The sequence below is a fragment of the Malaclemys terrapin genome, chromosome 6 (genome assembly GCF_027887155.1).
Source record: "Malaclemys terrapin pileata isolate rMalTer1 chromosome 6, rMalTer1.hap1, whole genome shotgun sequence".
Lineage (NCBI taxonomy): Eukaryota > Metazoa > Chordata > Testudines > Emydidae > Malaclemys > Malaclemys terrapin.
The window spans coordinates 111,527,411-111,544,034 of NC_071510.1; the positions used below are offsets into that span (position 1 = coordinate 111,527,411).

The following is a 16,624-nucleotide window of genomic DNA, read 5'->3' on the forward strand; positions in this document are numbered from 1 at the left end:
ATGCATGGCAATACATCAGACTAAGATTAAGCCCATTCTGAAAATTAAGTTCTAGTCTAAAAAGTGACTGCAAAGCTGGCATGATTTAATTTCAAGTTTGTATAATTGATTTCTGTAATAAATATGCTCAGTTGACAAGCAAAACTCTTTAACTATAAACCCTGCAAACTTGTGTGGGATTTGAAAACCACTTTGGGTTTTCTTACGTCACTGTTAATAACAAGTTCTGCAGACCAGATTTTGCCTGCCTGGCAGCACTTTTTTTTTTTTCTCTCCCAATATTTTCTTCCTCTCATCTGGTCACCCTATACATAACTGAAACGTACGAAACAAGTTTGAACTAATTTGTATTGCTCCATCTCCTACTCTTGCTTTGAAAATCCAATAAGTAAAAAACAGATAAATACTTGTCACTAAAGTAAATATATCTTTACCGAATACATAGGGTATAGCTCTTGAATGGGAAGATGCCATTGTTTATAATGGGCTTTATTGACAGGAATTTTGTATAACAGGAAATGTTTTTTGTCTTATAGGAGCCAGAATTTAAGAATATGATCGTAGGAGAAAATGACATAACTCTGCATTGTATAGACCATATTTACGGAGGTAGGTTAGCTTCCCTATCTCTCTCCCACCCCCCCTCGCCCCGTCTTACATTCCACATAACTCTAAAGACATGGGCCCAGATTTTTCAAAGTATTTAGCTATTGACAATCAATGGGACTGAAAATGAGATTTAGGCTCCTAAATTAGTTAGGTGTTGTAGCAACGTCTTAATACCTTTTTAAAAACCTGGACTCTGTACTTTTTAAACCAGTGCTCTTGGTTTACAAATTTATCTATTTAGGATAACTAACATCATTGCAATGTAACTCTTTCATCACTTAACTTTTTTACATTCATATGTCCTATCTTTTCAAGTAAAGGTTGGATTGAACAGATTGAGCCCAAAATGCCGCATAAGTCAAGGTGTGATACAGGTCTTGCATAGCTTTGAAAATTCCTTGATTCAGGCTAATCCTGATAGTTTACCCACTTCTTTAACCTGGTAGATGAAATTGGAAAAAATCTACGTTTTGTCTACATATCTGGTTAGGCCAGTTTGGAAGTTAAATTAAGTGGGAGATGTCCTGATTCTTGGCAAAGTGCTCCCAGTAACGTATTGGGTTAAAACTGGACCACATCAGTCCCCACACTTACTAAGCCACTGTAGTATATTTGATGCACGGAGGTATAGAAGTGCTTCACTTTATTGGTTCTGGATAATATCACATCAGAGCAATTTAAATATTCAGTTGCCAAGTGATTACTTCCTGCTTCTGTGGTGCACTTCTCTAGAAGTACCATCTCAGAATAAAAAACATTCCTTTCCTCATTATCTGAACCTTAGAAAAAGAGATGGGGAGGAAAGAAAAATAATAAGAAATTTGTACCAAATACTGGGTTCAGCTTACTTAAATTAAAAGGTCTCAAAGAAAAGTCTATCCTTTGTAGTAGTGTTAAATAAAAATTGAAAACTAGTCTGGGGACTTGTAAGCAGTAGGATGTAAGCATTAGTGGAAGGAATAAAGTCTGGAGGAGATTAGGGAAGGGGACCTATGATCTCGTTGTTTGGGTTAGGATAGGAGGGGAGGGGAAAGGAATAGCCTTGGGAGAGAACAGCAGAACCTGGTGGCATAAGAGATTGTGTTTTTGGTCACTGATGCAACTGTATAGTTGGCCTTGCTTATATGCATTCAAGTGAGGGAAGGATCTAGAGGGCTTTGTGACCACTCTGGTGAACTTGAATTATTTAAAACATTTTAATTATCAGAACCTCATCTCAGTGTTTAGTGTGGTGTTAAAGATCTGCTCTCTACTGGACAATCAATTACAACCCATATCAGAGGAACAACAAATCAATACTTACGTTTGGTTTTGCAGTGTTGCATAGCTGATGATGTTTGATGTTGTTAAATGTGGCAAATTAAGAAAAATAATGATAGGCTGGTGGCTGTGTGGGCACCAAAGGTTAGTTCAGATAAGCACCATCTGGTAATTTTAAATTCTATCGGAACTGGTGGAGGTTTCCACTAGGCCCTATAGCTTTCCCATAAAACCACCCCTCTTCTGGATGATCTTCAAGGAAAGCCTATATGCTATCATGGTTTTATGTGAAGTGACAAGTTAAATCTTCTTTGCTCCCATGGCAACTTGGTGGGCTTCTTTCCCTGTCTGCCACAACTTAATGCCCAAGCTGAAACAGCGGTTAACTGCTTGTGGGAAACAGCCAAGGGAGCAGTGAACAGCATAAGAGAAGCCTCTTCCCTGTTCAGCATACCAAAGGAATGGTACCATGTAGTCAGAATTAAGAACTGCAGCCAAAAACTCAGTTCTTCGAGTGATTGCTCATGTCTATTCCACAATAGGGCTTGGTCTACACTACCCCCCCTAATTCAAATTAAGGTACGCAACTTCAGCTACGTGAATAACGTAGCTGAAGTCGAAGTACCTTAGTTCGAACTTACCTTGGTCCACACGCGGCAGGCAGGCTCCCCTGTCGACTCCGCGGTACTCCTCTCGCCGAGCTGGAGTACCGCAGTCGACGGCAAGCACTTCCGGGTTCGACTTATCGCGTCCAGACTAGACGCGATAAGTCGAACCCAGAACTTCGATTTCCAGCCGTCGAACTAGCTGGTAAGTGTAGCCAAGGCCTAGGTGTGCATGCTCGCCACGTGCACCAGTGTCGGAAGTTTTTTCCCTAGCAATGCCCGTAGGGGAGTGCCCCTAGCAACCCCTGGAGTGGCGCTTCCATGGCGCGGTATAAGAGGTGCTACGTCCTCCACCCACCCTCAGTTCCTTCTTGCCACCAATGAAGTTGCTTCGGAACTGCTCTGCTCCAGCTTTGCTGCAGCTCTTTCCCCAGAACTCTTGTTCATTCAGTGTATAATAGCTGTAGTTAGTAGTTTAGTTTTTAGTTTAGTTTAGTTAGTGCACGCGAGCTGGGGCATGTCCTGCGCCCCTGGGTTTTAAGTTGTGCAACAGCTGTAGGCGATGGATGCAAGTGAGTGATCCGCACACGGACTGTTTATGCTATTTGGGTGAAACCCATCTCAGCGATCGCTGCAAGATTTGCAAGTCGTTCAAGCCTCGGACCGAGAGAGAGAGACATTAGGCTTCGGGCTATCTTGTTGGAGTCGGCGTTGACCCCGACTCCAGCGCACCGCTCCGAGTCGGCACTGGGTACCACGGTGTTGGTGCGCAGTAACACCCCCCTCCCTCCCTTCCCGGCACCATCTACCAGTCGGCACCGTTCCCCATCCGCAGGGCATGCCAAGAAGGATAAGAGGCCTTCTCTGCCATGGCACTGGAGCAAGGCTGGGGGAGAAGCTAGACCCATGTTGGGCAGTCCTCGGTTCCCATCAGTCTCTAGTCTTCTGACTCGGCTCGAGTGGAGTAGCCCGGCCCATTTGGAGCAGGCTTTCCCGAATGTCCGGATTCCCTCCATGCCAGAGGCTCTGCAAGCAGCCCAGGATGTTATGTCCATACCGGTACCAAGAGCACCGTCAATGTTGGCCAGAGGCAAGCCGCTGCTGGGATCTCCGCAGATGCCCCAGACTCAGTACCAGTCACAGTCAAGGGAATGTTCCCAACACCATTCGCTGCTCAGCGACTGTCCCGTGCGTAGTCCACGCAGGTCGCTGTTGACTCCCACCAGGTTGTCTGGCTGGGTTCCGACTGACAGAGACTCCAGGCACTGCTCCGCCTCAAGGAGTGGACACCGACGGGACCAAAGCAGATGCCGCCGAAGGTCTTCGTCTCAGAGGGGCTGTCGTAGCCAGTCGTGACCCGAACGTAAACGTCATTCCCGTTCGTCATCTCACTACAGGACCCTGCCGTGGCACTGCTCCCGCAGACGTGGGCGTCGATCGCTGGCGCAGCGCAGTCATGGATCTGCTTGCCGGAGTCTATCACAGAACAGCTGTTACCGGCAGTACCATTCCTCCACGTTGGGATCAGTCTCATGGTCAACGACGCCGCTCCTCCCAGTCAAGGGACAGCGGCAGGTTGTACGTCAGCCTGGCCTCCCTTCGTAGTCCTCCATCAATGGGTCAGGCCAGCCAGGCCAAACAGCCTGCTACACTGTTGCCATAGCAGGTGCAGTGGCACTGGGCCCCGTGGCTGCCACAGTGGTACCAGTGCACACTGTGGCTCCCGACACCCGCGGAGGCAGTCTGTCTGCCCCCCAGCCTGGGTCCTCCAAGGGCAAACAGGCAGGGAAACGGCAGTTTTGACGGTATGCCAGGGGGCAACCTACCAGTTCATATCAGGGTTCCACCCACAATAAAGCTTCCTTTCTCCAACTGTTTGTATGCTTTTCTCCTGGAGTGGTCGTGGCTGACCTTGGACCGAGGGGTCCTCATCACCATCTCCCAGGGCTACACCCTCCAGTTTACCTCTACCCTTCCCAACCACCCTCTGCCCCCGTCCCTCCTGGAGGACCCCTCTCATGAGGCCCTGCTCGAGCAGGAGGTGGGGTGGCTCCTTGGCCTAGGAGCAGTGGAAGTGGTGCCGTCAGAGTTCTAATGCAAGGGGTACTACTCCCGCTATTTTCTTATCCCGACGGCCAAAGGGGGGCTCAGGCCCATCCTGGACCTGTGAGGCCTCAACCAACATGTGGTGAAGCTCGAGTTTGCATGGTCTCCCTGGCCTCCATCATTCCCTTCCTGGATCCGGGGGACTGGTACGCCGCCCTCAATCTTCCACATCCATATATTTGATGGGCACAGGCGCTTCCTCCGTTTCACGGTTGGACAGCAACACTATCAATTTACGGTCCTCCCATTTGGCCTGTTCACTGCTCCCAGGGCATTCACAAAGTGTATGTCTGTGGTGGTGGCCTACTTCAGGCACCGTGGGGTCCAGATCTTCCCCTATCTGGACGATTGGCTGGTCAAGGGCAGCTCCCGGTCGCAGGTGCAGGATCACGTGGCGCTCCTTCTGTCCACGTGCGCTACTCTGGACCTGTTGATAAACAACACCAAGTCCACATTAGTCCCGGTACAACACATAGAGTTTATCTGGACAGTCCTGGACGCCACGTTGGCCAAAGCCTCCCTCCCACCAGACAGGTTTGAGACCCTGAAAGGACTCATTGACACAGGCATAAGGTTTCCAGTGACAACAGCCAGAGCATGTCTCCAGCTCTTGGGTCACATGTTGGCGTGCACATATGTGGTTTGCCATGCCAGACTCGGGATGAGACTCCTCCAGCTCTGGTTGGCCTCTCTGTTCTCCCAGGCCAGAGACAAGATGGACAAAGTCCTCACTGTGCCCGAACCGGTGATAGTCTCCCTTCAATGGTGGTCCTCCCTGGGGAACATGCTCCGCGGAGTTCCATTCAGAGGCAGGCCCCCATCGATGGAACTGGTGTCCGATGCATTGGACTTGGGGTGGGGAGCCCATGTGGGAGATGTTCGCACCCAAGGTCTGTGGTCTGCACAGGACCTGGCCCTCCCCATAAACGTCAAGGAGCTCTGGGCGGTCTGGCTGGCGCGCGTGGCCTTCTGCTCGCATGTCGAAGGCAGGGTGGTCAGGGTTCTCATGGACAACACGGCCTCGATGTTTTACGTCAACAGGCAAGACAGGGCCCGATCCTCTGCCCTCTTCCTGGAGGCCCTCAAGCTGTGGGACTTCTGTATAGCCCACAACATTTGCCTACAGGCCTACCACCTTCCGGTGGATTGATCATGTCGGCTAGGCGGGTCTTGGAACTCAGGGCTATGACCTCCGAGCCCCCATACGTGGTGTTCCATAAGGATAAGGTCCAGCTCCGCCCACATCCTTCGTTCCTCCCGAAGGTGGTCTCCGCCTACCACATGGGTCAGGACATTTTCCTGCCGGTCCTCTGCCCCAAGCCCCATGCATCCAGTGAGGAGCGCCACCTCCACGTGCTGGATGTGCGACAGGCTCTGGCTTTTTACCTGGAGTGGACTAAGCCGTTCAGGAAGTCTTTGCAGCCGAATATGAGGGGTTGGCTGATCTCCACTCAGCGGCTCTCCAACTGGATCACCTCATGCATCCGTACCTGTTATGACCTGCCGGGAATCCCTCCGCTGTCAATTGTGAGGGCGCACTCGACTAGGGCGCAAGCCTCATCGGCTCCCTTTTTAGCCCATGTCTCCATTCAGGACATTTGCAGGGCTGCCACATGGTCTTCAGTTCACACATTCATCTTGCGTTCTGCAATAGTCTCCCAGATCAAGGAAGACGCCGGGTTCGGCAGGGCTGTGCTCCGTCCCGAGAGTTTGTGAATTCCTACCCACCTCCAACGGATATTGGAATCACCTATTGTGGAATACACATGAGGAATCACTCAAAGAAAAGACAGTTACCTTTTCCGTAACTGGTGTTCTTCGAGATGTGTTGCTCATGTCTATTCCACATCTGACAGAGGGGAAGGAATGTGGGAGTTGTCTGGCAAGAAGGAACTTAGGGTTGAGGGAGCACGTAGTGCCCCATGTAGCGCACCATGGAGGCACCACTCCAGGGGTTGGTAGGGGCGCTCCCCTACGGGTACTGCTAGGGGAAAAACTTCCGACACCGGTGCACGTGACGAGCGCGCACACCTATTGTGGAATAGACATGAGCAACACATCTTGAACACCAGTTATGGAAAAGGTAACTGTCTTTCCTCTCTGAGTGAAAAGAGGAGACCTAGGACAGAGCACAAAATCTTGAGACTATCTCACCTGTAAAGATAGTGTTGACAAGTATGTGAGTACAGACGTTTGTCTGCACTGCAAGTCAGTGTTCTAGGATACTTAGTAAAACTCTTTTGTTGACTTAGTTTAATTGGGACCCCAACAAGAGATGCCAGAATTTTTAAAGTTGATATGTTCTTCCTTGTTCTTACTTCTGTAGTTTACGATGAGAAAAAGAAATCTCTGTCTGCACAACTGAAAAAATACCCAGAGAAATTAATCATCTACTGTAAAGATCTTAGAGTATTTCACTTCTGTCTGAGGTATACAAAGGAAGAGGAGGTAAAAAGGGTAAGTATAGCAATGTTTACATATTTGATTACATCCCCCCTCCCCCGCTTAAAAATCTGGGGTGGGGTGTTAACAGGATATTTTAATGACAGGGAAACGATGTAGAATTTCTGGAGAATAGGGAGACTGATTTGAGAACAGTTCACTGAAATCCTTACAACAAAGCTTGCTTTTGAGTCATTCACTATTGGGGTGAACAATCATGGGACAGTCACTCTTTGATTTGATTAAACATGTTTAACTATCTTTCTTTGTGTGCATCTAATAACTTAAAATGTTGGGTGCACTGGCTTTTACTGTGGAAAAGTTCTAGTAGTTTGGAAGTACTGCATAAATTGCTCTAGAGCTTGTCTAGCTAAAGAATATAATGTAAGTTGGCTTTGTATATACTTGTGGTACTGCTTTGCTAACCTTTTTACTTCCTGCTGCCATGTCCATTCTCTAATAACTTGGCATGCAAATTATTTCTTCTGATACTGAAGGATTTATTTGGCTTTCTTTGAATTATGAAAGTAGAAGTAAGAATTAGAACTTAAATTTTAAGACCATGATTAATAATTGGCTTTTGAGTTGTTTTACAGTTTGGTGTAGCTAATTTGCTTCCAGACTTAACTGTACTTTTAAAAGCTTTAGCACAGGTTTGGTAGACATACCTTTTTATATTGATCTAGGGAGATGTAGTATTTTCAAAGGTAGGTGATTTTCCTGAGTCACACAGTGAGACTGTAGCTTCTGGGAATAGAACTCAATTTTCTTGGTTCAGAGAGACAGGCTGATTCACAACACTACATCTGCCTTATAGACATCAAAGTATATTCTCTTGGTAAGAATTTCAGTTCTGACCTTTTAACATGAAAAATAACCAAAACCTTTAGCTGAGAAGTCTCTCACCAAAAGGTGTATATGAAGAATGTCCAAGGCTGACATTACACAAACAAGGGAAATAACTAGGCCGCATAGTTGTCTTAATGCACACATGCAACTCCTGCTGGTATTAAAGGAGTTTCACACAAATCATAGGAGTGTACTCGGGTGAAATGATATCAGATACCTTGGTGTCAAAGGGTGCACTAAAACTAAGATTGAGCCCTAGTCTAGGGTGAAGTTCACCTAATGATCTTTCTAAACTCTTAAGACATTCCTTCAAAAAAAGTATACATCTTGACCAAAGGGCTCCAGAGAAACTGAAGTGGAGTAATGTTATGATTTCAGGATTGCCCTTTAAATATAGTGCTAGACATAGTAGCTGCACAGATGCTTAGGCAAAGCCATCTTTTTGAATTTAAAATCCGGTCTTTAGTATCTTGCTACATTTGAAGCTTATTGACAATGTCCGTTTAAAATGTGTAATCTCTTCCTTCCTTGGCTTTGCCTTTGAGGTGCAGATGCTCTTTGCATCAGTTGGCTTTTATTACAATCTTATATATCATGTATTAATTTGTTGATTCTTTCTTAGATCGTCAGTGGCATAGTTCATCATAGCCAGACTCCTAAACTACTTAAACGCTTGTTTCTGTTCTCTTATGCAACAGCTGCGCCAACCAATACAGGTAAACTTTGCTCTTTATTTTTTTAGTTTGTTGTAACTACCGCATGCTGTCATTCCTACTTTCTAGGCTATAGCTGCCTGTGATTTTTTTTTAGTGCCCAGAAGTTTGCTAGACCCATGATAATATTCCCAAATTTGGCAGAGTTATAAGCCTCTGAACATTTTCATTTATACATGCTAAGTCGAATTTGTTAGAGATTGCTACTAAAATCTCCAAACATGCCAGCTGCATGCTCCTAGCCCCCAATGGGCTTTTGATGTCGATTTTTTTTGTATCTAATATACAATTTTTAGCCCAGAGAAAGTGGTCTTCATAGGCTCATTAAGTGAGCATATGAAGGGAATCAATTCATAGTATTAAGCTAATGCTAGAGGTTCCACAAAGCCTGCAACTTGCAGGTCAAGCACTGGTATTTTTAGTAAGTCATGAACAGGTCATGGACCATGAATTTTTGGTTATTTTCCGTAACCTGTCTATGACTTTTACTAAAAATACCCATCACTAAATTGTAGCCTTATTCATGATCAATTTGTGCAGACGTTTTGCATATACAATTTTTTTCCCTTGATACCAATAAAATACTGCTATTTAGTTTTCCTTTTGTACTTCTGTTTTCTGTTTTGGCTAAAATACTGTCAGAAGGGTGAACGTAACTTCCTGCTCTCACTTTTTGAACTGAGTGAAACTGTTCTTGCATTTTTCAAAAGAGATTTTGCAATAAACACACCCACCCTTATTCCAGGATTGGGTTTTTCCCCCAATCATCAGGGAAAGATGCACTGATCGGCCTGGCATGGATGGTAATTTAAACCAGCTGGATTAGTATATTTTATCAGTAAAACACATCCTGCAAAATAATTTAAAAGTTTCTATTTAGCCATATCTAGTTAAGTCACACAGAGTGGCTTGTTATATTTTGAACAAGCAAAACATTTGTGTAGATAACTTTTAATTTCTTAAATTGCCAGTTTTAATAGAAACCTAGCTGATGTAATCGTGCTGTTCTAATGATGTTCCTGCTGATTCTTCATTCCTTGTGTACCCAAAACATCTGTTTGTTTTATCAAGAGGTGTTTTGATGCACCATGATGTTGGCTCAAGCGTTTAGCTTGAAATTTAATTTTTTTTAAATATTCCAGTAGGGTCTAAAGATCCCAGCTAGCATTGAGGTCCGTGTTCTTGGCACTGAACACTGTAGTGACAGGCCCTGCCCTTAAGAGTTTATGATCCAAATAGACTAGACCAAGTGGGAGAAGGGGATGCAACATATAAGCAGAGTAAACAGTGATGGTTGCAAGTGCTGCAGAGTACACGGTAGGTCTTGGCTGTAGACTGCGAACTAGCCTTTAAGCATATTGGAAGCACTATTTATATAAAAAAAAAAAAAAAAAAAAAAAATCTTACTGTGCATCCAGGGCCCGATTAACGTAGGGGCTACAGCCCAGGACCTCGGGCTAAGGGGGTCCCTGGGGCAGTAGGGCTCGGGCAGGCTGCCTGCATGCCATGCCCCATGCCGCTCCCGGAAGCGGCCGGCTGCTGGCATGTCTCTGCGGCCCCTACTAGGGGGAGGCAGCTCTGCATGCTGCCCCTGCCCCAAGTACCATCCCCACAGCTCTGGCCAATGGGAGCTGCTGGGGCAGCACTTGCGGGCACAGGCAGTGTGAGGAGACATGCTGTCCACCTCCCCTCAGGGGTGTGCAGAGATGTGCCAGCAGCTGGCCGCTTCCAGGAGCAGCATGGGGCTATGGCTGGTAGGTAGGCAGGCAGCCTGCCTGAGCCCTGCTGCGCCGCTGGCCGGGAGCTGCCTGTGGTAAGCACCTCCCAGCTGGCGCCTACAGCTCACACCCCCTCCTGCACCCCAACTCCCTGCTCCAGGTCAGAATCCCCTCCTGCACCCAAATTCCCTCCCAGATCCCACACTCCCCACCCTCTCCTGTTGCAACACTCTGTCCCAGCCTGGAGCCTCCTCCTGCACCCAAACTCCCCCCCAGAAAGAAATTAATGTAACAGCTGTTCTAAGGTAAGAAGTGGGCTATTTTGAATTAACTTAACTATATTCTACATGTTTTAAGACTGAAATGTAACCATAGAACAGCTTTATGTTAATTAAAAGGCAAGTTTAATATAGCGTTAATAGCCTTGATGCCATAATTGTGATCATTTTGTTTTTAATTAGAAAAAGACGTGTATACAGGGGCCCCACAAAATTTAATAGCCCTGGGCCCACAGGAGAGTTAATCCGACCCCGTGTGCATCAACGCTTGTCTTGGTTTAAGCAGCATTTGACTGAAGACCAAGTAGTAAAGATCAGACAGAAGCATAGAATGTTCTGTACAAAGGCACGTTAACTTTTTGTGCTCAAAGCATTCATACGTGAGGGGTTCTGTATATGCACTTGGTTTAAAGTGGTTGCTTTACAATGAAAAATGCTTTTGTAATAGCCAAGTAATTACAACTGTCTCTGTAAAACTAGTATCTAATTGGATTTCTGTTGACAGACATACAAAACCAAACTGTGATGTTTGATGCTATTAAGGATTGGCGTGAGGAGTTAGAACGGACCAAAGGGAACATGAAATACAAAGTATTGAGTGCCAACGAAGCCTACAAAGTCTCTGAAAAGTAAGCTTGAACTCTAAAATGTGCTTTGTATAGCAAATTCAATATTAAAGTCACTGTTCATGTTTCAAAAGTTAGTGATGAACACCAGTGGTAAATCTCTACCCTCCCATGTGGAAGCTGTCTTCCAACTCATTTCTCCAAGGCCTCACGCACTGTAAGAAACACTTAGGCCTGGTGTATGCTTAAATTTTGCTGGCATAGCTATATTGTTCAGGGGTATGATTCCCCTCCCCCCCACTAACATAATTGGGTCAGGAAACGCCCTAGTTTAGACACCATTATTTCAGTAAAAAGGTCCTTTGCCAGTATAGTTTACTCTATTTGGGGAACTGATTTAGGCTAAATTAGCAAAAAAACCCAAAAACAAAAACCCAGACCCTCTTTTGCTGATACAAACTGTCTCCCGCTCAGAGAGAGTTGTATATCTATATCCGCGAACCCTTTCAAGTTTAGACAAGACCTTATTTTCAAGTGGAAATCCTTTTAGTTTTTAGGATTCAGCAGCATTAAGGTTTTCATTAAGCTTTTGACTGCAGATATGTACCAACTCTCAGAACAATGGAATGTGAGTCCTCAAGATACTACTAAAGCTATCTCGATAGCATATTGCAAGTACTGAGCCTTAAGTATCAAATGTCTTTAAAAGTTGGACTGTTTGTTGTGTGCCTTCCAGAACATAGTTGCTGATTTGATGTAGGAAATTGGGAATTACTAAGTATTCAGATTTCCTGATTCTGTGGCGAGGACTTCCCGCATCATACAAGGGGCATTAAATCTGCTGTGGAATTCTTTGCTATAGGAAATGTTTCTCTCTTCTTTAGATTGCCATTGTATTTTGTTGTTCCCATGTCCCTCTCTGAAGAGAGTATCTTGCAGTACCAAGGAAGAGGCATTCCTGTGAGTATACATGCGATTCTGAAGCATGAAAAAATGTAGATGGGAAAATTTTAACTTGTATTTCAGACAGAATACATCTATAAATAAATTATGCATTATTTAAGTTCATTAGTCTTAGTGTAATTCATATTGCACTATTAAAGTAATTTCTGCAACAGCAAACTCATCTGTAAAAGAGGAAGCAGCAGCTGAAAATAGGTATTCATGAAGCTTCCTCTTCCCCTAAAGAACATATAAAGCAATAGTTTTTACTTTACCTTTCCCTACATATCTGAATAAGGCTAGGAAGACATGTGCGAATATTAATGGACCCCACACATGCTCATGGCATTTGCTGACTAGTCTTTCTTCCTTGAGATTTTGAGGTTCTCCAGAGGCACCTGTGTCTTGGCATCTGCAGGACTCTGCTTGGTGCTGGTTGCTGTGCTAATGACAGTACTTCAGCAGTGAGTGTTAAGGCACTGAATATGATAGTCATGTCATAAGAACAGATAAAGTATGGTGGAGAGGAGAAAGCAAGGCAACTTTTTATATAGAGATCGCTGATCATCTTAGGTCAGTGGTCTCCAAACTTTTTAGAATCACCCCCCCCTTTCCCCCCCCAAGTCCAAGGCTCGGGGTGGTCTGGGGTGGGGCCAGGGGCTGAGGCTGGGGGCGGGGGCAGGAACAGGGCTGCTGTGGTGGGGGCTGGCAGCCAGGTGCAGCTCTGCTCCCGGCCCCACCCCTAGCCTTGGCCCTGGGCCGGGAATGGGGCTGCGGCCAGTGGCTGAAACTGGGGGCAAGGCCAGGAATGGAGCCATGCTGAAGCTGGGGATGAGGTCAGGCATGGGGCCAGGAGCTGGGGATGCAGTTGTGGGTGGGACTTGAGCAGAGCTGGTGGCAGGAAGGGGCTGGGTGCTGCTCCCTCCTTGCCCCCCTATTGGGGGCTGGCACTGCCATGCCCCCTTGAACATTCCTGTGTTTGGAGACCTCTGTCTTAGGTGCTGAGCACCCACAGCGCCCATTGACTTCACCTATGAAAAGCAAGTCCTTTCACACCTTTAGTTTCTAAACTAGACACTTTCTAGAAGAAAACATTGGCTGCCTTTATTACCCTCATTAAACCTAGTTCAGTGCTCTGATCTTCAAATATGCCACAGGACAGAGTACAGCAAAGGGAATTGTTATACAGTAACCTGCTGTTACCCTGATGGCTTCTTCTAGTGAAAGCAAGAAATTTTTGAAGCCCTTCAGTTAAGTTAATTTCTGGTTACAAAGAACAAGTGAAAAACTAAGTTTAAAAATCACTTCTGTGACGAATTAGTTCTGGTTAAGATGACTATTACAGGGTAATGTGGCAGACTTTCAGTTTTCTTGATGCAAGCAATCAGTCCCCTTCCTCTTAAAGTACAGCTCTTTGTCTTTGTGAAATGGTACCGTTGGACTTAATTACTTCCAGTTCAAATTTTAGTTTATAAATAAAGCTGTGTTCCAAACTGCCAGCCCTGCAAATTCTCTCTTGGATGTGGAAGCCAAGCTGGGGCTTTTCTTCTCTCCCACTAGCAGATATTCTAGACCAAATTATGACTTGGTTACACTTGTGCAATTGTTGGCATCTAATGGTGTGCATAGGAGTAACTGAGTCGTAATTTGGCCAGCATATTTCTGCTGATGTATGAGAAGGGAAGAAACAACTGGGCTTTCAGAGTCAAAGGTGAGTTGAGACCAGTTTAGGAACCACTGTGATAGGATATGCCTCCATGTGAGCACTCCAAAAGTGTAGATCATTGCAGGGACAAAGGAACTAGTTTTCATAAAGTAAACGTCTTTGCAATTTCTACTTTATTTCAGTGTAGATTCATTCTTTCTTTATGGCTTGTCGTTTGTTCTTGTCAGTCTTGCTTGAAGAAAATCTCAGATCACAGTTTAAACCTGGGTATCAAAATCTTTGTCTTCCAATGAGACATGGCGTAATACTGCCCTGTAAAACAGAACTATTTGTGAGCTAGTTTTAGTAACATGCACACCATCGGAGTTTCTCAGCTCCTATTTTAGTAGTCCAGCTAGTATCTGTTGGACAAGACAAAGCAGTCTAAAAGTTTGCCTACGCAAGGGAACTGAATGGAATAGCTGTTGCCAATTCTAATCAATGTGTGCAAGCTCTGAGGGAAGAGCAACCATAACTTAAAAACATATTACACCTACCTTGTCCATTGCCTGTACCTAATGATTAAACTTCTTGAGGGTAATACTATGCAATGTTGTGACTGGAGTATTTGCTGTTGGTTCTAAAGTACAAGATTGCTGCTGAATGAGTCATTGGATGCCTCAAAACTATTTGTGTTAAGCAGCAGGAAGGGATTTCTTATAGTCTAATCTTCAGTCAAATAGAAACATGTAGCTGTCATGTGTACTTGAGAACTAACTAATCAGGTAAATGTGTTTTTTCTGTAGATTTGGTGTTGGTCTTGTCATAATGGTGCTTCTCTTCTCAAAATGTCTGCTTTTCCCAAAGAACAAGAGGACAGCACTTCACAAATGCACAAAATTTTCTTGGATGGGTCAGTAATAGCTCTTCTGTCCATGACGTTTTTAAAAAGTGCTTCTTATGGCCCTTGCTTATGTCTTCTATATTCTGTGTCTAAGCCTACCTAGCAACAAGAGACAATTGTTTTTGATAAAGTTTTGTTTTCTATCCAGTGTATTAAAAGCAGTTTTATTAGAGGTTTAGCTTTAAAGGCACATTGTAATAGTGATGTCATTGGTCAAATAACTTTTGGGGAGGAGGAGTGATCTCACAACTGTGTGTACTCACTAGAATAAATCTTTATGGAAACTGGGGAAAGGTGGGGAGAGGTTTCCTCTGTTAGCTTTTTTGGGTAACTGCAGGCTTTAGCTGTAGTAGCAGCAAAGCCTATCCTTTCTACAGATTCCCTTAGTCTAGTTGCATCCTTTGCAGGCAAATGAACTTCAAACACCTCTCTTTTTAAAGCTCTACTTAAAGCTCTACTTAAAGCTGTTTTAGGCCTCCAGAGGTTATATAATCTTAAAAATCTTGCTTCTCCAGCATTGATTTAGGCTGTGGAGGAGATGCATCTGCTTCCCTTAAAGCAGGGTTTCTCAAACTGGGGGTCGTCACGAGCCTATTACATGGGGGTAGGGAAGATCACAAGCTGTCAGCCTCCACTCCAAACCCTGCTTTTAATTTATAAGGGGGGGTCGCATTCAGAAGCTTGCTATATGAAAGGGGCCACCAGTTAAAAAAAAAAAAAAGTTTGAGAACCACTGCCTTAAAGCATTAGTAGTTACCAATTTCTAATCCAAATGAGCTGCAGCACCAACAGAAGCAGTTAAATTCATTTAACGTTTGATGTTGAGGTGAACTGGCAGCCCCAAACCAACTCCCAATTAATCTAAAATAGGACTAAAGGTTGTTAGGCTAAGAAAGAAGTGGAAAGTGAGTTTTGAATTTCCATCCTCCATGAGCCCAGCTGCCCTTTCAGGAGTAGTTTCTTGGCTCTATAAACAGTTACCACCCTGTGCATTATAAAGGAGAAGATTCTTTGAGCCACAAACAGCTGCTGAAGGATAGCTTATTTGGGTGAAGAAGATAAACAAAAGACTATTTCTAGGCGGGGCTAAAATAATTAACTTAATATGCTTCAAACAGTAGAGAAGGTTTCCCTGTATTCTCTTATGCTTCCAGATTTCATAATGGAAGGGTATGTTGAATAACCTTTCAGAATTGTTTGAAAAACATTTTTATTTCAAAAGGTAAAGAACCATATGCAAATAGCAGATAGCACAACAAGATGTGAGTTGGTATGTTGGATAGGGTTACCATATTTCAAGACTGAAGAAAGAGACACTCCACGGGGGTCCTGGCCCTGCCCCAACTCTGCCCCCTCCCCTGAGCACCCCGCATTCCCCCTCCTCCCTCCCGCCCCGCGGGCTCTGGCTGCTGCTGCGCTGGGAAAGTTCCTTCAGCCCCCCGCCGCGGTGGAAGCCAGGAAAGTTGGAGCCCGGGGAGGAAGCGGCTGTGTGCTCGGATGCCGTTGCTGCCTCTGTGCCCTGGCAGATCGCAGGAGTTGTAAGTTTTGCTGCAGCCATTCGCACTCGGGGGTCCCCTTACCATGCCTCCCTATTTTCCTGGACATGTTTGGCTTTTTGGAAATTCCTCCCGGACGGGGATTTGAGGACCAAAAAACCGGACATGTCTGGGAAAATCCGGACGTATGGTAACCCTAATGTTGGACCATTGTCTTCATCTACCTGAGAACTCTGCCTTAGCCAGCCACTAGGCACCTCCTAGTGCAGACAACTACCACTATCAAGTTTTTAAACATGATTGCCATTGTGTATGCTGAAGGTAAAACTATGCTTAACATTAACAACAAGGTGTCCAGTAACACTCCAATGTTAAGAGGTATGCTTAACATTGTGGTTTTTTCCAAGTATACAGCTGGTCTACACTTAATTTTACTGGCATAGTTGTGTTGGTAAGTGGTGTGACTTTTTGTTGACAGTTATGCTGGTAAA

The 16,624-nt window shown here is 45.0% G+C and overlaps 1 protein-coding gene across 4 annotated transcripts in view; it reads left to right on the forward strand.

The window, feature by feature from the left end:
- MTMR12 (myotubularin related protein 12) overlaps positions 1–16,624 on the forward strand; it is a 63,436-nt gene that overhangs the window by 25,519 nt on the left and 21,293 nt on the right. For all 4 annotated transcript variants that reach the window (XM_054032211.1, XM_054032212.1, XM_054032213.1 and 1 more), the window contains 6 exons: positions 537–609; positions 6,907–7,037; positions 8,494–8,587; positions 11,086–11,209; positions 12,031–12,106; positions 14,540–14,646. In XM_054032211.1, coding sequence (XP_053888186.1) covers positions 537–609; positions 6,907–7,037; positions 8,494–8,587; positions 11,086–11,209; positions 12,031–12,106; positions 14,540–14,646 — 605 coding nt within the window. The remainder of the gene's footprint in view (positions 1–536; positions 610–6,906; positions 7,038–8,493; positions 8,588–11,085; positions 11,210–12,030; positions 12,107–14,539; positions 14,647–16,624) is intronic.